Raw genomic sequence first — 25,189 nt, 5'->3', positions numbered from 1 at the left:
GAAATCGAACAGAGTTTTCAAAGGGTTAAACAACTTGTGAAAGGCGTCTGAACGCAGCACAAGATGTGCTGATACCATCTCATTCAAGTTAATCTAAAATGTGCTGCAATGATTTACCAATAAAAAACACACACACACACACACACACACACACACACACACACACACACACACACCCCCTCAGTGAGCCAGAAAACTCTGAATCTTTTTTTCTACAAAACTCATCAGTATCAGTATTGAATTTAATAAAAGTGGTTCCTGCTTATTAACCCTTCAAAAGTGGGAAAAAAATGTAATTATTATTATTATACATGATTTTAAATATGGAATTATGATAATTATAAATAGTTTTTCTCTACCTTTTTACTTTTTCCCCAAGACATTTTATTCTCCCTTTAAAACAAAAATAAAATAAAATAAATCTAAATCTACAAATTTCTTGCAATTTGTGGAACATTTCTTTCCAAGTTTCTCATTGCGTTTTTTCCGTGTTTTTGAAAGCATCCACAGAAACATGGGACGAAGGCAAAAAATGCAATTATTCTGTACAGTAATTTAAAATATGTAATTATGATAATATACATAGAATTTTTCCCTATTTTTTTACTTTTTCCCCCCAGACATTTTAGGGAAGGGTTACAGTTAGGGATATATATATATATATATATATATATATATATATATATATATATATATATATATATATACATACACATATATACATATATATATTTGTATATATTTAGTCTTTATTTTGCATTTTGTGAAACAGTTCTTGCCAAGTAGCTCATTTTTTTTCCCCGTGATTCTGAATGCAAAGGGAAAAAAAGCTTTCAAAAGGCGAAGTATCACTAAATCACCAAAAGATGAGGTATCATTGTCAACAATGGTTATTTCTTTAGATACAATAACTTTGAAACTCTCATATCTTCATTAGTGTTGAGTTTTGATAAAAATCTCACTTCAGTCAGCTCCTTTTTAAACCCCCATCACCTCTGAACAGACAGAAAACGCCTCCGATTCAAACGGGATCATTATCCGCTCGGTTTCTCAGGTAAACTGAGACTATTCAACCTGAAAACTGGGTCAACAGTTGGACGGCGCGTCCACACCCTGAACCGTGGACGGCTTTAAACCACGAAAACATCGAGTCGCTGTGACGAGGCCGCCGGTCAAAGGTCCAAACTGTCAACCAAACTGATCAGATAAAGATTCATTTCCTCCTCATTTATTACAGAGTTGTTGTGCAGAAAATGCAAAATTTATCAATAGAAAAGCGTACAAATCAATAAATACTAAGAATTAAGTTTCTGATTATAAACTGATGAGAAATAAAAATGAATCTGGGTTTGAAGGAGTTGGGAAAAACTGGGAAATTCCTAGTTTCTCTACAATAACTCCTAAATGACACTGTTCATTCAGGAAACTTGAGACTATTTTCTCAATGAACCCTTTGAAAGCTGAGCAAACTGGTTTGAGATCTTTCAACATCATGGATAGAAAGAAAGCAACATCCAACCAAAAATTAACCAAAAACAAAATGAAAAAAATTACCCCATAAGAAGCACAAAAATGCAAAAAAAACAAAACAAAAACGAAAATTATCTAAAAAAAATGTGCTGGGAAAAAAAAATTAAAAAAACAAAAAAAAAAAAAACAGCTTAAAAGTCACATTTTTTATGTCACAAATTAATCATGCAAACACTAAAAACAGTCATGTCACCTTTGGTCTCCCATACATTTAACACAAATGTCAGATTAGCAACAAAATAAAAGTCTTCACTTTTGATTTAAACTGTGGTTATTATATAACAGTAGATAGCAGCTTATTGCTAATATAAAGGTAACCTGTCAGCCAATAAATAACATCAAATCAGTGAAATGCTGAAGATACGATTAAATATCACAGAATACGCTAATTTATGAGATCATTGTAAACAATGTTCATTTCTTTATGTTCAAATACTCTTAAAAGCTCAAATATCTATATTAGTAGTAATAGTCATTGGTTTAATTTCTATCTATCTAAAATGGAGCAACTTGACAATAAATGTCCTGCAAATTACACAAGTTTATTTTTTTAAAGCAAGGGCAAATATCCATTCAAATATATTTATAGTTGTCATAATTATGTATTTAACATTTACTGCAAAATTTTAGTTTTTTTGTATTTTTTTAATCATTTCTTTAATTTTTGAAAGAAAGAAAGTTAGTTAGTTTTCCCCAAGTTTCAAAGGTTTAAAGCACACCTAAATTCTGATATATTTAATTACGCTAACCTGTTTCACACTGTTGCTTTTTCATAACTCAAATAATAATCAGCTGACATTGATTGGTTATTGGTTATTGGTTGTTGATTATTGGAGTGGTCACTTTATTTCTAAGGGGTTCCCCCAGGAGCCTTATTGGGGCCCCGGTGATACTGTTCTGAGCACAGTAACCAGTTTGGACCAAATTTCAGCCCAAAAAAGCCACATTTTCATCACTTTCTAAAGTTAACCACACGTGAATTTAAAGCTGTGTTAAGTTTATTGAGCTTTGTTGACTTCCTGCTGTGGATTATTTTCGCGTTTGTTGACATAAAAACTTCCAGAAAGTGAGTTGCTCACCTCCTCCAGAAACTTGGTGACATCGTAGACTTTGTGGTGGATGAGGATCCAGGTGGACTTGAAGGTGTTCTGCTCCTCGACCTCCGACAGTCTGTAATATTTCAGTCCTTCGGGCTTTTTTCCTCCGTTTCACCCATTTGTGTCGCTGGAAACTCGGACGGTTTGGGAGCAAAGAGCCGCTGAGAGTTTACCGGAGCCGTTAAACCGCCTGAGCGAGGTTATATAAATCCCACCGAGCCTGTCGGGACCGTGACTCCGCACAAACACACCGACATTTACCCCAGTTTCTGTCAACATAGTCCCGAGTCACTGCGGTCCGCGGCCGTCAACGGCACCGGAACACAGCGCGACCGGTCCGGCTGTTACTGTCAAAGTAAAGGTCTCTTTAATTAATGTGCCAGAATGCACTTGTGGTCCCATCCATGTTAAATACACACACAAAAGATATATTTTAAATTAGAATTAAATGATATCAGTGATTGTAGCAAATTTTATTTGACATATATTTTATGTATTATTTATTTTATTATTTAATAGATTTCATGTGACATACTTTTATTTTAATTTTTTTTATTTATTTTATGCTTTATACATCCTATTTTGTTTATAATTTATATTTTTTAATTTGATAAAAATATTTTTGTTACATATTTGTAATGTTTTATCTGATTAATACATATAATATTTTATTTTATTTATTCAAATGTATTTTATGTTGTATTTATTTTATAAAGACGTCATATTTATTTATTGTACATATTTTTTATTTTGAGTTCTATTTATTCTTTTATATTCTTTTAATTTATTTAATATATTTTATGTTTTTCTTGGTTTTACATATTTTTTTCATATTTTATGTTTTATACATTTTTTTATATATATTTTTAATTTTATAATGTATTTCATTATTTATTTTATTTAATATATTTTCATGCTATATTTGTTTATTCTTATTTTGCGTATTTTTTGATGTATGTATGATTAATTTTTATTATTCATTTTATTTAATTTTATTTATTTTTCATTGTAGTGAATCCTACATTCAGAAAATACTGCAAAATTCTAGAAGGACCATTAATTTAATTATGTTTGTGTCAATAGTTCAGCATCTTGTTATTTTATCACTGTGATTTCCTGAATGCAACATTTCCTCGAATCTTTCCACATTTTTACTTTATTTTGAAAAAAAAATAGCTTCCGGTAAGTTTGTAGTATTTCTGGCTGCTTCACGGAGTCTCCCTGCTCCTGACACGGCGACTGAGCCCGCCCCTATCGTCTTTCAAGTGCTGCTATTGGTCGCTTTCTTTTCTGCTTATGAACTGGGCTCTCCGATTGGTCCTCTGCCTGTCGCTCATCTACAGCTATGGGCGAGGACGAGGCCAAAGTTCACGTCAGTTCAACTTTCAAGGAAACGCGTTTCTCACGCAAACCGACCTCATCGCCGCAAAATGAGCGTGTTATTCCCCGCCGCGTCTCAGCGGACAGCCTCGTGTCTGCCGTGTCCATAACAACCGGTTAACGCGGTAAACTGTTAAAACAAATGTTTAGTTTCCTGCTCTGTGGCGGGTTAAATGAACGATTTCAAGTCAGAGATTGTCTATTGACACATCATGTCACTCCACAGGAAAAAAAATACAAACGCGAAGTATCTGCACAACCGGGGAAGTATATGTTAAATAATTTTTAGGATCTGTTGAGGGACTTACTTTGGCTTAAAGACCTTCAGCTTTGACCTTTTGAAATCTGGGGAAATTGGCTTGATTTCTCTCAAGAAGGAAATTAGCAAATTAAAAAGAAATGATGCAGAGATTAGCCAAAAATTATGTATTAAAGCAGAAGAAAATTAATGTGAAAATCAACACAAAAAGTCCCATAAAAAAAACTAAAACTTACAAATAAACAAGCAAAGAATCTAAAAAATGGAATGAAAAGAAAGAAATCTCCTTAAAACTGCTTGAAAATTATAATAATAATGTTGGGGGAAATGTAGTTATGATTATTTTAAATATAGTTTTATGATTTTTCCCCAAGCTTTTCTAAAAAATAATTTTCTAATTTCTTGCAATTTGCAGGATGTTTCTCATTAAGTTACTTCTTGCCATTTTAAGAAGAAATTATCCAAAAATCAGCCCAAATTTAGTGAAAAAAAATTTTTAAACTTACAATTATAAAACTCAAAGTGACATTCAGATATTCAAATTTACAGCTAGAAATAACAAAAACGTAAATTTGTGTCCTCTGTCTTTAACACAGGAGTGTTTTTGTTTTTTGTGAAATGAAGCAGAGTGAGACCTCTTCATTCGTCCACAACCATCCTTATGGACGGCGGCTAAAACTTTACTTCGTTAAAATTGTGTCTTTAATAACACAGTTGACACAAATTTGACATTTCGCTTAGAATATAATTATTATCACCGTCTAGTATAAATGTAAATCTAAGTTTGGTGAAGTGGATATCGATATGAAAACGGAAAAATACGGATTTAACGTTAGCTAGGTTAATTAGCTAACGTAGCTAACCGCTAGCTTCTTGTTAGCTTGTTTGTTAGCTTGTTTTAACGGTTTGTTTCTTTGTGATTAAAACCAAAAAGGTAAGTGAGACACATTTAGACATTTAATTCACGATTATTTTAATGCCATATTTATTTAAAGTCTTTAAGATCTCTGTCTTTAATGCTATGCTGTCCATCAAAGCTAAAAGTGGTGTGTTAAATTATTATAAAACTGTATCAGTATTTTGTTTATTAGTATTGTATTTTTCATGACATTTAAAGGAACCACAAATAATGGTTATTTTTATTATCATTGCAATTTGCAAGCCATGATCTGTTTCGTCCCGCTAACATTCAGTTTATCATCACATAAAAAGAAGAAAAATAAAAAAATTCTTACATTTAATACGTAAGAATATTGTTGTTTTTTTCTGTTTACGCAGCTTGTAACCAAGAAATATTATTTATATTTGAATTTATTATAGTTTTTAATTGAATAATTCATAATTTGATAATTAAATAATATTTAACAGATAAATTGTCATCACTTTTATTATCATTATGATTAGTGGAAAAAACTATAGATAAAAATAATAAGAACAAAATGATATTTTATCAATCAATTATTCAGATATATTTACTTGTAAATTGTTAATACATTGATATTTTTTTAAAAATATGTAAGAATCTAATAATATTGTTAATAATTAGAATTAAAACATTTAATTAATTTATTTGTAATATTAAATTTTGATGCTCTTTAGGTGCACAGACAAATTGTACACCTGTCATCCCTTCGAGGAAATATCTTCCTCATACACAGTAATGATCAGTAAAACTGATCATAAATTGGTCATGTGCATTGATCACCAGTTAAATGTAAGATGTGTGTGTGTGTGTGTGTGTGCAGGATGAGTGGAGGAGTCCAGCAGTCGATGTTTTTCCTCGGCCTTCCCGACCTGAAGAAGCTCTGCTGCGTCACTCTGAGTCTGCAGGAGGACGACGAGGAGCCGCGGAGCAAACAGCTCAAGACCTGCAGGTGACGGCCACACGGGTGAAATTAAATTTAAAATGTTTAAAAGCTGCAGATTCCTAGATTAGCTACAGAGTAAACACCTTATGTCAAGTTATGAACCTTTTTGCCACACAGCTTTTTACATTTTATTTTATTTATTGTTGGTACAGTGTGAAATTGGAATTTGCTTATTGATTTTTTCCAAGCAAAAGAAAAAATGGAAAAAGAGGAACACTTTAAGTTTTTGGGTTCTTTTTTAACCATGAACATGTTACTTCAGATGGAAGTTGAGTTTCCTCTTCAGTGTGATGGAGATTTGACTTAATGCATTTTTTTCCCAGCTCAGTGTGAAGGACAATGTCAGGATTTACTGTATCATTTAAACGCAGCGTTATCTGTAGATGTGCCCTTGAGTAAACTGAGTGTGTGTGTGTGTGTGTGTGTGTGTGTGTGTGTGTGTCCACAGAGAGCTGGTGCTGCTGTACTCTGATATTTTGGTCTCTCCAGGTCTGGATTCCTTCACTCATGTCACAGTGGTCATGGCTGTAAGAAAACACACACACACACACACACACACACACAGTGCATGCGTGGTGACACAGTATATTTTCTGTAAACTCGAGTATGTTTTGTCTTTATTTGGAAAGTCTAAGATACAAAAAGAGTCCTAAAAACATGTAAATAACAAAAAGAGAAAAAAAAGACATTATAAATTAAAAATGTCCTCAATTTACATGTGTGGAAAGAAACAGGAAGAAGTTTAAAGTTATTAAATTCTTAATTTAACACTTAAACATGATTGAAAAGTGTTTATAGACAGAATATCCACAGAGGAATCTTTTGAAGAAGGGAGGACAGCACAAAGTGTCCTCGCTTTCAAGGTCTAAAACTTTTATTTGACACAACCACACACACACACACACACACACACACACACACACACACACACACACACATCCTTTGCTTTGATATCCACAAGTGTTTACTGAAGATGCACCAATCCAACTTTTCAGTCCCGATACCAGCGTTTTTTTTGTGTGTGTTTTTAAATTATTATTAAAACAATAATTTGGTAGCTCTGAGGACCCAGGATATAAAGATTAATGTTTCATTTCAAAAACTGTTTAAAGTTGTTATAATGTCAGTCGAGGTTGTGTTTGTTTCAAATGATGTTATCTTTATCATCGAAATCCAGACAGACAGAAATGACAACAAAGACTTATTATTTTATTTTCCAGGTAGTGCAGACAAATTTCCTTTTAGTGTGTATAATTATCTCTGTGTGTGTGTGTGTGTGTGTGTGTGTGTGTGTAGTTGTAACTTCAGGAAACACTCGGCTTGTCTCGCTGACAGTTTTATCGATTTTGACGAGAGGGATGAATGAGTTTTGTGTGTGTGGTGGCCATGGAAACAGTGCACACAGCCTCAGTCTGCACACGTGCTACATGCCATGACACACACACACACGCACACACACCGGTATGTAAGGAAACACAAGACACACACACAAACACACACACACGTGCAGCAGGGTGTAATGGCTGCAGACAGATTTGATTTGTTCCTGCAGAATGTGTCGAGTTTCACTTTCCTCCCAAAATACAGATTTTTGTTTTTTAGCAAATTTATTGAGAAAATTCATTTGAGATAATGTGCGATTAAATGTTCACTCTCTAACTTAACATACGGCCCACAAGCCAAATCTGGCCCCTGGTAGGGCCCCTGGTGGTCCCCCAAACATTTTCTAATGTTACATAAAAATAAAGTGATTGACTCTGTGAATAGTTTTTGTCCTTTTAGTCTCCATCTGGTGTCAGAGACATAAAACAGCATCAACATAGAGCTTGTTGATCAAAAAAAGAGCCAGTAGAGGATCCCCCACACCCCCGACAGAGGACACAGCTGAGACACTGATGTCCTAAAATACTAGAAAAATGTCCTAAAAACCTAGAAACGTCCAAGAGTTAGAGAAACATCCCAAAATCAAAAAAACGCTGTAAAATCTGAGAAATAACTTAATGTCCAAGAAATGTCCTAAAACCTGAGAAATGTCCTAAAACCTGGGAACATGTATGTGGCTGCGGTGACGGGCCCCTGGCCTCCTGGCATTTTGCTAAAGTGGCCCCCAAACAAAACAAGAGTTTCCCTGCTCTGAAGTTTAAATTCTGAAGTAAATGTTGTTGTGGTGTAAAACAGCCCACACACGAACGAGCGCACCTCCCCCAGAGTCACGATGCAGTTAGTGTACGAGTGATTTGGAGTTTTTTCCTTCTCGTGTTTTAGCGTAAAAAAACACAGAAAAGCTTTTGAAAAGTAGACGAGTCAAAAGTCACGTCCACTCAGCCTGAAGAAAACACTGAGCTCAGCATTCACCGGCATATTTTAATACTTTTGTGCATTTACTGATGTAGAACTCTGAACGCAGGACTTCTACTTGTAACAGAGTATTTGTACACTGTGGTATTAGTACTTTCACTGCAGTGAAGGATCTCAGTACTTCCTCCACCGCTGGGATCAGATGAACGTTTGCGTGAGAAAGTCTCCCAAGCAGAGACACGCAGACAAAATATTTGGTCTGAATTCCAAACATTCCCCGCGTGTCACACACACACACACACACACACACACACACACACACTCTGACAGCGCTGTTACACAGACATCTGTCTCTCTGCTCTCATTGATAAAAACCCATCAGGTTGATGTGTGCTGTCAGAAAAACCTTTTTACTATAAACGATGTTTCTGGAAACTCATCAGCAGTCAAAGTGTGTTTGAGGAGAGTAAACGTTCACGTTAACTGACAGATATTTGTTGCATTTTCCTTTTTTAACCGAGGACTTTACAGAGGGACGGTTTCCTTCAACCTGCAAAACTGCAAACTTCACTAATCGAAATTGCGAATGCAAAATACACAGAATGGAAATACGTCAGTTCAGAAAAAACTCAACTCAACTCGTTTATCACAAAAAAAGGTTTTTACGCTGGCATGAGCTGGTGCTTCTGCAAAACAATGGACACATTTTTGGCTGTTACAGCTCGTATGATGTGTAACTCTGAGTGGTGGTGTCGAGTTTTATCTTATTAACACATTTTTCTCTGTCTATAGATCCCGTTTTTCCAGAAAGGCGTCCTGCAGGCGTTTGGACAGAGACACGGTCTGCAGGTGGGAAGAAGTGATGGACAGATGGACCGATGTCTGTGTGTGTCCTCCATAAACTTCAGTCTCACTCTGCAGCCAAAAAAGCCTCATTTAGTTCATCCTTCACACTCAATCCATCTCTAATTTTTAAAACTTTCAGTCTACTTTTAGTTGATGAAAAACTGTGTGTGCGCGCGTGTGTACGTGCGTGCGTGCGTGTGTGTGTGTGTGTAGGTGGGCTCTCCTCAGTGTGTGTTTCCAGGTGTCCTCCAGTGTTGTCTGTCCTACTCGCTGATCACCAGACTGTCCCCCAGCTGGAATAAAGCAGGACTCTACCTCATCAATGGTACGCTCTGTGTGTGTGTGTGTGTGTGTGTGAGTGTGAGTGTGAGTGTGTGTGTGAGTGTGAGTGTGTGTGAGTGTGTGTGTGTGTGTGTGTGAGTGTGTGTGTGTGTGTGTGTGTGTGTGTGTGTGTGTGTGTGTGTGAGTGAGTGTGAGTGTGAGTGTGTGTGTGTGAGTGTGAGTGTGAGTGTGAGTGTGTGTGTGTGTGTGTGTGTGTGTGTGTGTGAGTGAGTGTGAGTGTGTGTGTGTGTGTGTGTGTGTGTGCTAGTTGAGATGGTAGTAGTAATAGAAACATTAAAACATTGACACCTGATGTTGCAGCGAGTGTGAAGTTCAAACTGAGTCTCAGTCGGCGCTCTGAGACAAACAGTAGATACTGATTTGTTTGTGTTCTGCCTTCCTTCCTGTTTAATGTTTGTAATGATAAAAGAGTCAGAGCTCTGCTGCTTTGACTCATGTAACGGTGATTTTTCACTGTTTGTTTTTAGGAAAAGACTTCCTGTCTGAGAGCGGGAGGCTCAACGCTGTCAGTGAGTTTCAGTCACCTCCAACACGTCTTTTACTGCAGTTTTATTTATTTATCTTATTTTATTATTATGGTTTTATTCCTTTACTCACAAGTCAAAGCATTTCATAATGACATTTCCCAGGCCTGGAAAAGTCATGTTTGTTTGTGTGTGTGTGTGTGTGTGCGTGCGTGTGTGTTTGTGTGTTTGTGTGTGTATCAGGCGTGCAGCTGAGCACCTGCGAGGGTCACCTGTGCATCAGCATTGAAGCCAACACAGTCCGGCTGCCACCGACCACAGTGAGAGAACAAAAAAACCTTTAATTAAACAACATTTAATGTGTGTTTGCACATATTTACTTATTACAGTCACTTTTTATTTATAAATGTTATTTTATCTTCATGTTGATCTGAATTGGCGTTGAAATGTGCTCAGTGGCAGAGTGTTCTTGATTAAAGGAAGTGCTGTAGCTCAAGAGGAAATTGCCACAACACTCTAAGTTATCGTGACTTTCAGTGCAGTAGGAAATTTCTGAACCTTCACCAAAAACGATCACTTCTTCCCTAAAATATAGCTGCACTTTTCTCAAAATTTCATGTAAATTTTTAACACATTTTGTTATATAACAAACAAACATGATGAAGAGCATAACCTGAGTGAGGTCAAAATAAAATCAAATATTTAAAAAAATGTGTAAAAGTAAGAAAAGTAGAAAATCTGGATAGAATAAACAAATAAATTAGTAATGATATTAATTTTAAAAAGATATTTAAGAGTAATCAGAAAATCTTGACAAAACACATATATTATTATCATTTTTATTTTTATTAATAAATTGTGTGTTCATTGAAATTTTTTTGATAAATGTGCAAATAAGACGTGTATGTTAAACTTCTCTGTAAATAAGATTAATAAATGTCTGTGTGTGTGTGTGTCTGTGTGTCTGTGTGTGTGTGTGTGTGTGTGTGTGTCTGTGCGTGCGTGTCTGTGTGTGCGTGTCTCTGTGTGTGTGTGTGTGTGTGTGTGTGTGTTGCAGCTGGAGGACTTTGACCTCCCTCCGTTGGTGCTGCAGAGGTTCTGCAGTGACCCCGGCGCCGTCCTCAACCCCTCGTCCACCGGAGGAACAGTCTGGTGTCACATCCTGCCCAGGTAGGACAGCTCCACCTGCTGGACACGCTGCTCACCTCAGAACAAACCTCTGCTGCCATTTCTACAAATTCAAAGATCTGGTTTAAAAAATCCAGTTTTAACAAGATTAGCCAGTATTGCTCAGACTTATCTGTTACATTAGACTGTTTGTGGTAAAGTCTCAATAATCTCAATAAAGAGATTTTTTTAAATAAAGCGATAAGAGTTTCCTCGACTCTTGTCACAGAAAAACAACATGTAATATCTTCTATCTGATGTTTTATGATAAAAATATGTATTTACAGATAAACTAGATTACATGCAAACATAGTTCTCTGTTTAGTGACATTTCAAAGCTTCAATTCACCTTTATTTCACTCAGTTTCCCTCATTTGAAATTTAATAATAAAAAAGAATAAATAAATATGAAAAATCAGGGTAAAGGATTATTTAAAAACAACAAGAACAAAAAATAAAGAGACTGTTATAGTGATTAAAAAATCTAAGTAAAAATTGATTAAAATGTAATAAAATATTTTAATTAAATAAAATATAAATATAATGAACAACTAATTAAAAAAATATTTACAGAAAATACAAAAACAATAAAGGATAAGAAAGAAGCTCAAAAAAAGAACGACTCACAGACTGGTCATCAGTGACGATGTATGAATACATATTTATGTGCACACCACACTTACAAAAGAGAAAGCAATAATTAACTCAATTTTAACATCCTGCTTTATTGTGAAGGTGAGACAGAAAACTGGTTTGACGTATCTGCAAATGTTTGGACATAAAAGACACAAAAAAATGTTTCAGACCGATGGAGAGGAGGCACGTTTTACCGACTGAGGGCAGCAGGTGGAGCTGCAGCTCTTTACAAACACAGCCTGATGGAGACTGTGTGTGTGTGTGTGTGTGTGTGTGTGTGTGTGTGTGTGTGTGTGTATGCGCACTCAGTGCATGAAGAAAGGTCAGATCATCACCATCAGCCGTCAACTGCCCAGAGACGGACCATTCAGGACCTACAGAGACCTGCAGAAACACTGGAACTGCCTGGTACGCAAACACACACACACACACACACACACACACACAAGAAAAAGAAATCCTGTGCGAAGATATAATTATGGCTTTTTAAGAGAAAGTTTCATTTGTGATCAAAATCCGGAATTCTTAAACTCTTCCTTTAAAAGTAAATTATTTTTATTATCACAGTTTTGAGACTCGAGACGAGTGTTCGCAGAAAAGGTCTACAAGAAAAGGAAAGGAAATTGGCCGACAGCCAAAAACAGGTGCAATTTAAAATAGGTTTGCAACAACAGATCGATAAAAAATTGCTTTAAAAAATCAATTAAAATTTAATTCTGAACAAATTTCAGCATCGCTTCGTTGTGTCGTGCGATTACGGCACGGTTGGCGGCGTCCTCGAGCTGTTTGCATCGATGTAGCTGAGCCGGTGATTTGAAAAAATAACATTTGAAACCTGGCGGAGGCGAAGAAAAAGGGTTCGACCGGAAACATCAAAAGTGTGGACGCACTTTGCATCGAGTCAAAACAGGAAGTGTGTCGGCCGCAAACTATGCAAAAGCGATCCGGTACGGGGTTACATGTGCACGAGTGCAAAGCGTTATCAGATGACTTAAACGAAATAAATGATCCAGCATAATGTGAAACAAGCCTTTTTTATGGTGCGATGATATATTTCGTCATATCACAGCGAAGGTCATCTTTTGTATCTGCAAAACTCACGCACGAGTCCTTCTCTCAGATTTCTCGTCTGTTTTTAATACAATCCGCCTGCTGATCCTGACAAAACTGAACACATGGATGTTAAATTTCTTCACAGTGAGATCCCAGCGGGGGCGGGAGGTTAATCTGTGTCAGAGGTGTGTTTTTGCTCCGTTGGCACGCCACTGCTGTATGTTTTATAGAGAACAAACTCCCAGTATGCATATTATAAAGTTAGAGGACGACACTTGTTGGAGAGCGAGACTCAAAAAACTCAGTCAGCCTGATAAGTCCACCGCCCACGCTGTCAGAGATCAGAGCGCACACCGAGGCGGCTGAGTTTAACAACTTATTACTGACTGCAAGCTTTCCACGCAGAACATGCACCGTTTTTACCGCTCCATCCGGTCATTCAGTGTGACTCCTGTCTGTGTCCCGGTGCACCGATGTGGCAGCTCGCAGTCCAGTTTAGGTCTGACTGAGGTGTTTACATGACTGTGTGTGTGTGTGTGTGTGTGTGTGTGTGTGTGTGTGTGTGTGTGTGTGTGTGTGTGTGTGTGTGTGTTTGTTTTCCAGTATGGTTACAGACTCCCTGATCTTGCAGAAGAAGAGGTGGTGTACTGCAGCGTCTACTTCAGACTCGTGGGAGAGAGACTCTTCACGTATCCTCGAATATTTTCGGGTTAAATTAGCTGCCCTAATATGAACGCGGCAGATCAGTGTGATCAGTGTCCATGTTACATCTGAGATGTGGCAGGTGGTAGAGCCAAAAATATTAACACATCCTCATCATGCAGTAACAGTATATTTGTCTGTCTGCCTGATTTATTTATTGTAGTTTCTTTAATTTAAAAGAGAAGTCAGTGAATTTCTGGTCTTAAATATCAATATAGAAACAGTGTGCGAGAATATAAATATCAGTTCTGTGTAGGCAGATAATTCGGTAATGATGTGGAGAGTGCTCCTTAAATAATAAGCAGTTACCCTCTGAGCTGTATCCGCCTGCAGCCGGCGCAGCGCTGCCCGCGGGTCGACCTGCGGGGGGCGCTGGGCTCCTTCCTGTCCGACGTCAGGGGCCGACTGCAGAGTGTGTGCGGCTTCCCTGCTCGCCTCACCAGCAGACCCTGTTACCCACAGTGGGTCTGAACACTGCTGCGACTGTGCAGGTACAAACACACACACACACAGAACCCGATCATGCCTAAAGCTTCTTCAGAGTTGTGTGTGTGTGCGTGCGTATGTGTGTGTGGAGGGGGGGGGGGGGGCTTGTAATGTATGCGTGCTTGGAAGCAGCATCATGTTTTAATTAGGGGTCGATAGATTATCGGCTGATTATTGGGTCCGATATTTGCCATTTTGCTGATTTTATTTTAATGATCACTGAAAAAATGATGTAATTATTGTTATTATTATTATTATTATTAATATTTTAATTATTGAAAAAGTGCAAAAAGGTGTCAGTGTCAAAAAACCTAACCTAAGCTATTTTTATGGATTCATTTTATTTGAATTTTTACTGAACTTTAGGAAAAAAAGTTGCTGGGAACTTGCTTTATATGATGTTGAAGGTTTCAGTTTTAATTAAACGTGTTAAAGACATATAAATAAAGTTTTTAAGTTGGACTTTGCTATGCTGCAAATTCCAGATATTGACAGCAGTTTTTATTTAAAATGCACATCAATTCCCAATGTCTCTTGATCTACCGATAATCAGTATCAGTATTGGCCCTGAAAAACCAATATCGGTCGACCCTCAAAATATATAAAATATATTAAAAAACAGAACCTGGTTTTATTGAACAATAGAATAGGGTGTTGGGGACCATAATATATGCAAAATGAACAACAAAACATCATTATACAAGTAACATGAAGACCCACAGGGACCTATTCTGGGACCCGTCCTGTTTCTGATTTATGTTAATGGCATCACCCTCATGGTTCCAGGGACTTTTTGCTGGTATTTTATTTTATTTTTTTCGCTCATCCACAAGCTTCCTTGGAGTCCTGATTGATGAAATTCTAATCTCGGTTCTTGTAACATCCTTACATCAAAGTATTTCTAACCTACTTTCCGTTAAAGTCCTTTCTTTTCAAACAAATGTTTATCTCTCCGGAGGTCTGAAGGTTAAATTTAAGCAAAGTCTAACATCTTTAACTGCAAGCCAGACCAGCTTTTCCCTTTGCCTTTGTCAAAGTTACATTTTCCAGACTTGTCTCTGTGGTTTCTTTCTTTTTCCCCTCCACACAAACGCACTCTTAAACCCGCCCTAACACGCCGGTTACTGTGAGCATGTAGAGGTGGACGTGAGGACAGGAAAAGCGATTATCGCAACATTTCCCACCCCGTAAAACCTTCATGGACAGTTTTACGACCATAAAGCTGCGTCGCTGGAGAGGAGTTCCCTCTCTGCATCGTGAGGATTCATTTTCATAATGCACGGAGGAGGAAATGTGTTTCCTGTTGTTCATTTTAATGAATTATGTGCTGCAGACACAAGTAGATGAAACAGAGATATGTGGAAATTAAACATCATTTTAATGAATCTTCTTGGAGACGCGTTTAGGAGAAGGATGCTTTGCAATTTGTGTTATTGTCTTTATTAGTGTTCATGCATGTGTTCATCCACTCGAGTGTCAGTAGATGGAAGTATAAATTGTCCGTTCAGACGCTGTAATGAAGCAGGTTTCTTACCCGTGGGGTGCAGATAAAGCGTATTTTATCGGCGGGAGAAAACTCTGCATGCTGAAACTTGTGCAGAGATCGATTCGGTGCTCACAGAGTGAAGCTAAAATATTTATAGTGTTCAGCAGGGTTCATTTCCATCTCTAAGAGCTCACAGAGAAGTTATTTTCTGTGTCGGACTGCAGGCTGAAAAACTCTCTTTAGCTTCAGATCCATTTAAGACTCCTGAATAAGAAGCCAAAGCCTGTTAAACTACAGAAATAAGATCTTTCAGATTTAGTGTGGAAGGAGCTCAGCTTGTGGAGATTTCTGTCAGTGTTCTGTCAGAGCTGTAATTGGTATTTCAGACTGGTCCTCCTCTTGGTAATTTGAGGTTTGTATTGATGTGATGTTCAGACAGTCGTTTTTTTTGTCTGATTCTGATGTTTTGTTGTTTCTTTTTTGTGCCGCACTTTGTGACCTAGTTTTTTAAGGTGCTATTTAAATAAAGTTATACTTACTTAGAAAATGGCAGGTCCATTATTATTTTATTTTATTTTATTATAGCATTATGAATGTAACAATTTCATTTCCACAGTGTATTTTAGACTTTGGAGCTGAGCTGGAAATTCACTGAAATACTCAGTGTTGCTTAAATGTATGTCATATCCATGATTACAGAAAATAATTATTAAAAAGTTAGAATGAAAAGTTGAACGATTCCTATGGGCCAAATTTGATGCTTTTCTTTTTTCATACATAATAATAAATTGAATAACTTTAAAATTTCATCAGATAAAACAAATCATTTAAAGAAGTGGCTTTGGGCACATTTATTTGACTTTATTTTATTTCATTTATTATTATTATTATTAATTGATTTTCAAAGTAAAAGGCGGATTCATCGATGATGAAAAGTTGTCAGTTGTAGCTCCGTTAGATCAGATAGAGATGATTTTGAGGTTTTTTCTGCTGTTACAAAACTTTCTCCTCCTCTGCTGAAGCCTCCTCCTCCTCCTCCTCCTCCGCAGGTGCACAGTGGTGAGCAGGTCAACTTGACCACCTCCTCCTCCTCCTCCATCAGGCCGGTCCTCACGCAGCTCCCTCCTCCTCCTCCCCGACCGGTGAAGCGCTCCTTCGGGTCCCAGCCTGCAGCCTGGGCCGCTGTCTCGCAGCAGGACAGAGCAGGCTGGCCTTCCTCCTCCTCCTCCTCCTCCTCACGTGTCTCTTTCTCCTTTTCTGACTCCTCTGGTTACATGTCAGCTCCATCCTCCCTTTCTCTCCCCCTCTCCCAGCCAGCTCCATCCTCCTCCTCCTCCTCCTCTGTGCTCCCCCCTCTTCATCCTCTGAGTGAAATCCCGGTGATCTCAGCTCCCAAACTGGTTCCCATCTTCAAGAACAAGTGTCCATCTCGCCACGTAAACGTCGCCCTGCTACGCCACCAGAAGCAGCTGATTGGAGGAGTGGAGGAGCGGGGGAGGGTGGCGCTCCCCACCTTTGGGAAAACGTCACTCGCCGCTGCATCTGCCTCTTCTTCTTCTTGTGTGTCGTTTTTGTCAGCGGCGTCCCTCCCAGTCCCTCCTGCGCGGATAGTTCCTCGCTTCAGCCGTCGCCCCAAACCTGCCGTCAGCCCGGCGCCTCAGACTGCAGGTACGCCCAAAGTGAAGCACGTCCCGACCCTCAGCCCCGCGTCTAAACCCGCGATCATCCTCACCGCAAAGCCGGAGCCCAAACTCAAATCCAGCCTCAAAACTAACGGGAAGTTCAGCCGTGACTCCGCCGGTCCGGTCCAACCAGCAGCTGCAGCAGCTGAGCCGCCGCCGCCGTCTTCTGAGGCCTCTAACAGCACGAAGGTGAGTCCAGATTCACGCCGCCTCATTACAGCTGAGGACTCATTTTTGTAGTCTGTCCTGTTTCTGATGCATCGGACTGACTTTTATGATGTTTTTGTGTTGGTGCAAATGCAATTCTATATAACGATGTGCTGCGTCATCCCACTGTGTGCGTTTGTTGACATCACGACAGCAGTATCCCAGAGCGTAAACAGCAGACGGCGTGCTGTCCTGTCCTCAGGTGTGTCCTGACTGTCCCGTGTTGTGTCTCTGTGTCTCAGAGAGTTATGTTCGAGTCAAAGCCGAAGAAATCCAGATCTGCGATACGAGACGTGGACGTGGAGCAAATGGCCAGAAGCTACCAGGTCAGGAGACGCAGTGAACTTCACACACGTTTATCAGCAGCTCCTCTTTTCCTCATCGAGCTCTTTATTTATCCGTCTTCCTTTATTGTCTTCTGTCCACCAGCACGCTCTGCCTTCAAACCCCGAACCCTGATCTCTCAGCCCTAACCCTAACCGTCCCAAATTCATATTATCAGATATATTCAGTGTATTTCTCAGCCCTAACTTTAGTGCAACAATGGCTCGTCTGTTTACAGCAGAGACTCAACTAGATTTGCTTTGGGGGCCACGGGGCCAGGGGCCAAACATAGCAGCTCCGTACATGTTTCTAGGATTTTTGGACATTTCTAGGATCTCAGAAAGTTTCTAAGATTACAGAACATTTGTATGATTTTAGGACATTTCTTGAAGTTTGGAACATTTGTAGGATTTTAGGATGTTTCTAGGATTTCAGGGCATTTGTCAGACTTTCAGATGTTTCAAGGATTTTAGGACGTTATAAGATTTTTGGACATTTCTACAGTTTTAGGATGTTTTCCAGGATTTTAACTCATTTTTAGGATTTCAGGACGTTTGTTAGATTTTAGGATGTTTATAGGAATTCAGGATGTTTTTTGGATTTTAGGACATGTCTAGGAATTCAGGATGTTCCAAACATTTTAGAATATTTATAGAATTTTTAATAATTTCTAGGATTTTAGGACATGTCTACTATTGTAAGACATTTCTCAGATTTTAGGGTGTTTCGATGATTTTAACACGTGTCTAGGATTTTAGGGCATTTCTCTGATTTATCGACATTTTTAGGATTTATAGTGTGTTTTTAGGACAGCACCTTATCGTTAGTGTAGGTTGAGTATCACTGGCGTACACACAGAGGTGAGTGTGTCTTGTGTCTGTTTTGGAGGATATTACGATGATTGTAATACATCTGGACGTTGAGAGCAGACAGATCCATTAGTTTCGTGTTGTGTAACGAAGCGTGCAGCCTCACGGCGGCGCTGGCCTCGCCGCAGTGTGTCTGGCTGAATGTGTAAAGAGGTTTCGGAGCCGGTGCTGCTGTTTCAGGAGAGGCTTTAGAGGTGATGGATTTCCGGTGTATCCACTCGTACTGTATGTACAGCCTCAGCGTCCTCATAAACATCCTTTAGGACGGCGGCGTGCATTAACGCGAAGTATTAAAGTGATGAATAGCATACACAGTGTTCTGTCTGCCTCGTTTCCAGAGGAGGGCGAGGAGGACTGTTAAAGTGATGAATGTTCAGCGGGAGCCGGGGGCCCGCGGGGAGCCCAGCACATTAATAACAACATTCATCAGTTTTACAGCTCCAACCTGCAACTTTTCAGCAACAATACATCAGTTACTCTTTTACCTCTATTTACACAGACTCACCTCACCGGACACACTCCGGTTCTCCTGGTTTTTACAAACACTTTATATGTTTTATGTCTACGTGCACACCACTTACTCCTAAAAACATTTCCCTCCAGTCACTTTCTAATGCGTGCTCCAGGTCGTTCAGTATTCTCAGCATCGACTCATTTTTATGCATTCGTGCAGCGATAGCCGTGGCTGCAGGTGCCACGTTTTCGGGCCGTACACATTCTCCTGGACCCCGCAGAGTTTAGACACGACTGCTTTAACCCTCAGAGACTGTTTGGTGCATTTGAGACACTTTCCATTTTCATTTTTTGAAAGTTTTGTCTGTGTTCGTGCATATGGTATAAATTTAGTCCAGACTGTGGATTTTAGTTTAATCAGTTAGTGGAATCATATCAGAAACCTGGTGTATATATCTACATATATATGTGTGTGTGTGCGTGTGTGTGTGTGTTTATTTAAAAGGGACACAAAATCATAAGAATTAAAAAAAACAAAAACATAAACAAACAACAAATAAACAAAAGAAACAGCTTCAGCTAAGTATCCCCTGATACATGTGAGATATTTTAGCTGTGAGCACAGTGATGAATGTCCATGTTGGGTCTTGTGTAGTATTGCATTACGTACGTACCGTGTTTTTCTCTTTATATTAACCCTTTCCTCTCGCTCCGTCTCCAGCTGTCGAAGCTGAACTCTGCCACTCTGCTGGCCTGGTTGAAAGGAAGAGGAGTTCGTCTCAGCGCCAAACACAGGAAGGAGGAGCTGATGCTGAAGGTCATGAGCTGTCTGGCCGAGTCCTGAGACACACACACACACACTCACACACACTCTCACACACACTCTCACACACTCACACACACACACACACACACACAGACACAGAGATCAAACATCTGCTTAATAGACTTCCCTCCAGAGTATTAACATCGTGCTGAGCTTCTCATTTTGGGATTTGATGTAAGATCTGGCCGTCTTTATCAGTGTGAATCAGAGAGCTGACGAGAACGTCTCATCGTCGCTAATTGAGACGCTGAAATTTTGCCAAAATGAAATTCTGGAGTTGGAGGAAGTCACTGTGGGGTCTCTGTCTCTGTCTCGCCTCGTTCTGTTTGATTTCAGGCATCGCAGATTGTTCAGGATGGTGAACAGTTTAAATCACCTGACAGGAGTTCTGTGAGGATGTTTTTACGTTTTTGATCCGTCACTCAGTTCAGAGTCGCCACCGTGTGTGACTTTTCTCATCCAGATTTAACCGCCTTTCACGTATCGAACAAAACGTTTCACTGTTCAGATTTAGTTCTTTTATACAGGAGATATTTCATGTTCCTGCAGCAAACATTTGAACTTAAATTTGTCATCTTTCACAAATACAGGCATTACAAAAACACACATATAAAGATATTTTTTTGTTTAAAATCCTTTATATATTTATCCAATATTTACAGAGCAGCTGTCTGCTTCTTCAAAGTTGTACATTTGAAAGTTCTGTGTATATAAAAAATATTGATAATGCATAAATAATGCAGTGAGAATTTTTTATTCACTGAAATCTGAAGTCAGTAATTCTTTTGTTCTGCGTGTGTGTTCATGTGTGTTCGTGCACTCCAGTTTGTTTGGACAGCTGTGGGATACACACACACACACACACACACACACAGATGTGTGCAGTCGTCTTTGCAGTGGTTTTAAGCGGTAAAGTAAATCGGTTAAACATCCAGAACGTTTCAGGAGAAAAATTCCCATCATGCATGAGTTTGGCTCAGACCAGATGTGTGTGTGTGTGTGTGTGTGTGTGTGTGTGTGTGTGTGTGTGTGATTGTGTGTGTCAATGAGGCGAATATCGGCTTATACTGTTGTTCCATGACGTCACTGAAGCCTTGAATTTGGCATTTTGCTCTAAACGAGGACATAATTTACAAACTAAGCGTGATGTTGTATTAAAGCAGACTTGAAAGGAGAGGCTGAGATCATAAACTCGTTAGGAAAATGTTTACTGAGGTCATAAATCACGTGAGAAGGAGGGTCATTTTCTCATGGCCTCATAAACTGTTAGACTTCTTTTTGAACTCGGTCGCAACAATAAATATTGGTATTGTGAATTAATGCAACAGCAGCTATCACATTTCTACATTTTATATGTAGCTTATATGTTCATTATTTAAATTTAGTGTTGTGACAGCATTGTGGTTAACATGAGGCAGATTAAGGTACAAAAACTACCCAGTTAGGGTCTGAAAAACATGATGTTTAGGCTTAAAAGACCAGTTTGACACAAACGCAGCTGGAAAATGTCCCAAAGTCTCTCTGAAAAGAAAGTCGTCAAACATGTCCAAAATATTTGTTAAAAAATACCCACTTTTGACGCTACAAACACATCTGAAAATGCCCCAAACGCTGGTTAAAACACTCACCTCTTATGCTTCAATAATGGCTGGAATCGCCCGCTACAAACACGTGTGGAAATGTCCAAACTTTAATTTAAAAATTCTCACTTTTTTATAACAAACACACCTAGAAATGCCCCAAAATCACCAAAAAAGTTATGACTCTACAAACACACTTTGAAATTCCCTGAAATAAAAAAAAAAATCCTCTTTGTGTGTGACACACACTCGAGGAAATGATCAAAACTCTCCCAAAAAATACCTACTTTTGGAGGCAAACATCACAAAGAAAATAGTTTAAAAACATCAACAGATCCGCTTCAGGACAGTTCAGACTCAGAGTCAAGATTTTAGTGAAAAAGCAAAGAAAAAGAAAAGCTTATAAAGTACTTTGAGTGGATTAAACATGAGCATTATATGACAGAAAGAAAAGAGCCAAAAACTAACAAATGGGGAAATATTACAAACATGTGTGTTCCTGGAATCTCGTCCCACCGATTCGACCGCTCTGCCAGACGGACATTTATTCACAAAATCCTCCTGTAGCTGCACATTTGGAAACTGATATCCGAAACCCAAACAGACACAAATCTGTGAAGCACTAATGTTAGCCTGTTTTATTATTCCAGATATATTTAGTGCAGATTACGCATCTGTCATCAGGAGGAGAGCCCGCCTCATTAAGTGGAGAACTAAGATGTTTACGCTGAGGAAATCTCTCGCATATCGTCTGAGCTCTGTGTATTTTCATGGAGACACTTTTGATTTGTTTTTAGCCTCGTTCCCAGGAAGAGACGGATTTGGGGAGCACCCACACACACACACACACACTAAAAAACACACAAAAAAGAGCCTGTCTCTCTTTTCTGGGATATGCAGAATATTTTTAGCTCTTTCGATCTTGCATTTTCTGTGCTGTTTTATGGGAACTGAAGTTTTGTGGGTGCACATTTTCCTAATTATTCATTTTAACTTTGACTCATTTAACTCTTAATGTCACAAACTGTTCGATTTTTCATAGTAAGTGAATCAGAGTCAAGTTAATTATAATTAGGTTTTCAAATGTTCCAAATAATCAGCTGAACATCAGCACTTTTTAGAAATGTCCCAAACTCTTTCTTAACAACCGCCGCTTTTATCAGACAAACGAGCCGGGAAATGTCCTAAACTCTAGTTAAGAAACGCGTTTCTAGCTACAAACACGTGGAAATGTCCTGAAAACACCCTCTTTTGTTACGATAAACACGCAAGGAAATGTCCCAAACTCTAAAATTATCACTTTGGTTTGTCTCGAAAAGTGTTCAGCTACTGTCTAGGACTTTGCAACCGTCTCGCCTCAGCGTCATAATGTTAGATTAGATCTTTATTTCAAACATGGCAAATAAAATAAGACAACAAAATTAAAATATAAGCAAAACAATGCCCCCCAGACTTATTCTGTAAACAGACAAAAGTGTTTCATGTTTGAGCTCACTGATCTGAATTCTTACTTTCTACATAATTCAGTTTTTTTCCTGCAGCAGATGCAGAAATGTTGATTTATAGGGTTTTATAAAGTTATATTGTTGAGATATCCGTCTGTTCTGATATCAGTCGGCGCTCTCTGTGAAGTTTAATGTGTTTCCCAGAATGCATTTTAAACGTTTCCCCCATCAGGAAACTCAATCCCGAGCAATGCGAGGCTGAGGAATTCCATTATGTTAGATACGCTCTGTGTGTGTGTGTGTGTGTGTGTGTGTGTGTGTGTGTGTGTGTGTGTTCAGATTCCTGCTGTGTGAAGTCACTGTTAGCTGTCAGGTGTTTCATCATTTTCACTCTGCGGACATCAACAGTGTGCAGCATCTGGCTCGATCCCATGACTCACGTCTAACCTCTGAGCGATCCAACACACACACACACACACACACACACACACACACACACACTCCTCTGTATATGTGTCAGCTGACAGTTTGTGTGACAGAAACCTCTCCTGTGTGAAGAGGCTCTTAAAGTGGAGAAACTAAACTAAACCGAAGTGACAGCTGAGACAGACTTGGAATCTAAAACACACACAAACTTCAAGAAAGCCCAAAATAATCGGTCATTATTAAAGACGCATTTATCGTGGCCCAAGCGTTAGTGCCTAAATTGAGGAAATTCCCTGAAGGATCATCTGAAGATACTAAATTCGCAAGAATACGACGGGTGCAATGTCACATTTATGTTTGACTTATGACCATCAAATTTTAATCACCTCATTCTTGAGTCCAAGTGGATGTTTGTGCGAAATTTGAGGAAATTCCTTCAAAGTGCTCTTGAAATATTGTGTTCATGAAAATGAGACGGCTGCAGGGTCAAAATGACCTTGACTTTAGTTCACTAAATTCCAGTCACTTTTTTCTTGAGTCCAATTGGACGTTTGTGCCAAATTTGATGAAATTTTCTCATGTTGTTTTTCAGATTTTGCTTTCACAAAAATGAGACAGATGCATGGTCCCAATTCATCTTTGACTCAAAATGGACATTTGTGCCAAATTTGAAAAAATTCTCTCAAGGCATTCTTGAGATATCGTGTTTATGTGAATGAGACAGACAAGGTCACAGTGATCCTATGACCACCAAAATCTTTTAATTTTAGTGTTAAGTCCGAGTGGACGTTTGTGCCAAATTTGAATAAATTCCCTTAATTTGTTCCTGAGATATTGCGGTCACAAGATTCATAAAGACGTTTCATTCATTTGGAGGTTTTTAAAGTGAAAACAAAAATCATAAAAAATGTAAAAAGTATTATTCTCTTAAATCTGATATAAAATTAGGAGAAAAAAATAAACTTTGATTTTTGATTCACGCAGTTAAAAGACACAAATTTATTTTTGTTTTAATGCAAAAGACATTTGTTCAGAAATAAACCACGTGACTCAGCTTTTAAACATCTGCAGGAGAGTTTGTTGGTTCCTGAGAAACAGCGATGACTCACGTCTGTCAGACCTTGTTTACGTACCAGAAAACCTTCAGAGTTTTAAACCATTAAGGAAAAAGAGGACGAGGTCTCTTCTGCTGAGAATAAAACGTCCTCGGACTCGGGTCCTTTGTGTTCATGAAAGAAACTTATCTTCAGGGATTAATTAATTTAAAGCCGGCAGAATCACTTTACGGCTCAGACTCGCAGCACGCTGTTCAACAGTGAACTACAGAGTGTTTTTGGGCAGATGCATTAATTCAGCAGCGGTCCATTAATTTCCCTCCAGAGCAGGAAAACACTCGACAGATTTCTGTTTCCTTCTTTAACCCTTTAGGGGCTGTTTGGAGCATTTTACTTTTCATTCTTTTGTGACATGCATGTGTCCTAAATGTAGTCCAGATTGTGTATTTGAGTGTAATCAGTGAATTTGCAGCTCAGCTCCTACAATAAGTCTAAAATACACTGTGGAAACTAAATAGTTACATTCAGACTGTTCAGGTCAAAAAATGCTCCATTGAAACCCATTCAAACTGACAGTGGCATCATGACAAAAACCTGCGATATAAAAGGTAAAAAATCTGAATATTAAAGAATATTTCATATGGAAAATAAAATATAATCATGTTAATTTATAATGATTTTTATAACCTGATTTTGAAAAGATTTGTT

General features: G+C 38.4%; 3 protein-coding genes across 4 annotated transcripts in view; 2 read left to right on the top strand and 1 right to left on the bottom strand.

Annotated features, from left to right (window-relative positions):
- Positions 1-2,954, bottom strand: part of LOC121960402 (cytochrome b5) — a 5,194-nt gene extending 2,240 nt beyond the window's left edge. The window contains 2 exon segments of the mRNA XM_042510074.1: positions 2,610-2,717; positions 2,720-2,954. Of these exon segments, the coding sequence (XP_042366008.1) occupies positions 2,610-2,717; positions 2,720-2,746 (135 nt within the window). The 5' untranslated portion in view covers positions 2,747-2,954.
- LOC121960396 (uncharacterized protein C18orf63) overlaps positions 1-16,748 on the top strand; it is a 22,287-nt gene extending 5,539 nt beyond the window's left edge. Inside the window, exons 4-14 of one of the 2 annotated variants that reach the window (XM_042510068.1) lie at positions 6,012-6,140; positions 6,583-6,661; positions 9,225-9,281; positions 9,492-9,603; positions 10,088-10,129; positions 10,328-10,404; positions 11,142-11,254; positions 12,199-12,295; positions 13,544-13,629; positions 13,945-14,133; positions 16,664-16,748. In XM_042510068.1, the coding sequence (XP_042366002.1) occupies positions 6,013-6,140; positions 6,583-6,661; positions 9,225-9,281; positions 9,492-9,603; positions 10,088-10,129; positions 10,328-10,404; positions 11,142-11,254; positions 12,199-12,295; positions 13,544-13,629; positions 13,945-14,113 (960 nt within the window). In that variant the 5' untranslated portion in view covers position 6,012 and the 3' untranslated portion in view covers positions 14,114-14,133; positions 16,664-16,748. Of the gene's footprint in view, positions 1-6,011; positions 6,156-6,582; positions 6,662-9,224; positions 9,282-9,491; positions 9,604-10,087; positions 10,130-10,327; positions 10,405-11,141; positions 11,255-12,198; positions 12,296-13,543; positions 13,630-13,944; positions 14,134-16,663 lie in introns of those variants that run through there. The other variant, XM_042510069.1, reaches the window with a different exon arrangement.
- Positions 15,580-20,636, top strand: si:ch211-152c8.2 (putative protein TPRXL). Its single transcript, XM_042510852.1, has 4 exons — positions 15,580-15,603; positions 16,664-17,485; positions 17,746-17,829; positions 19,871-20,636. Exons 1-4 carry the CDS (start codon positions 15,580-15,582, stop codon positions 19,991-19,993), a joined length of 1,053 nt encoding a protein of 350 aa, XP_042366786.1. The 3' UTR covers positions 19,994-20,636.
- The last annotated feature ends 4,553 nt before the right edge of the window (positions 20,637-25,189 follow it).

Source organism: Plectropomus leopardus, chromosome 21, assembly GCF_008729295.1.
Source record: "Plectropomus leopardus isolate mb chromosome 21, YSFRI_Pleo_2.0, whole genome shotgun sequence".
Taxonomy (NCBI): Eukaryota; Metazoa; Chordata; class Actinopteri; order Perciformes; family Serranidae; genus Plectropomus; species Plectropomus leopardus.
Note: the sequence above shows the minus strand (reverse complement) of the source record. Positions and strands in the feature narration are given on the sequence as shown.

What these genes read in the sequence shown, in the direction of transcription:
- si:ch211-152c8.2 (XM_042510852.1), top strand. Translation starts at nt 15,580, where the DNA reads ATGCATGTGTTCATCCACTCGAGT. An exon ending in ATGTGTTCATCCACTCGAGT is followed by an intron (nt 15,604 to 16,663) that starts GTCAGTAGATGG and finishes CCTCCTCCGCAG; the next exon opens with GTGCACAGTGGTGAGCAGGT. An exon ending in AGGCCTCTAACAGCACGAAG is followed by an intron (nt 17,486 to 17,745) that starts GTGAGTCCAGAT and finishes TCTGTGTCTCAG; the next exon opens with AGAGTTATGTTCGAGTCAAA.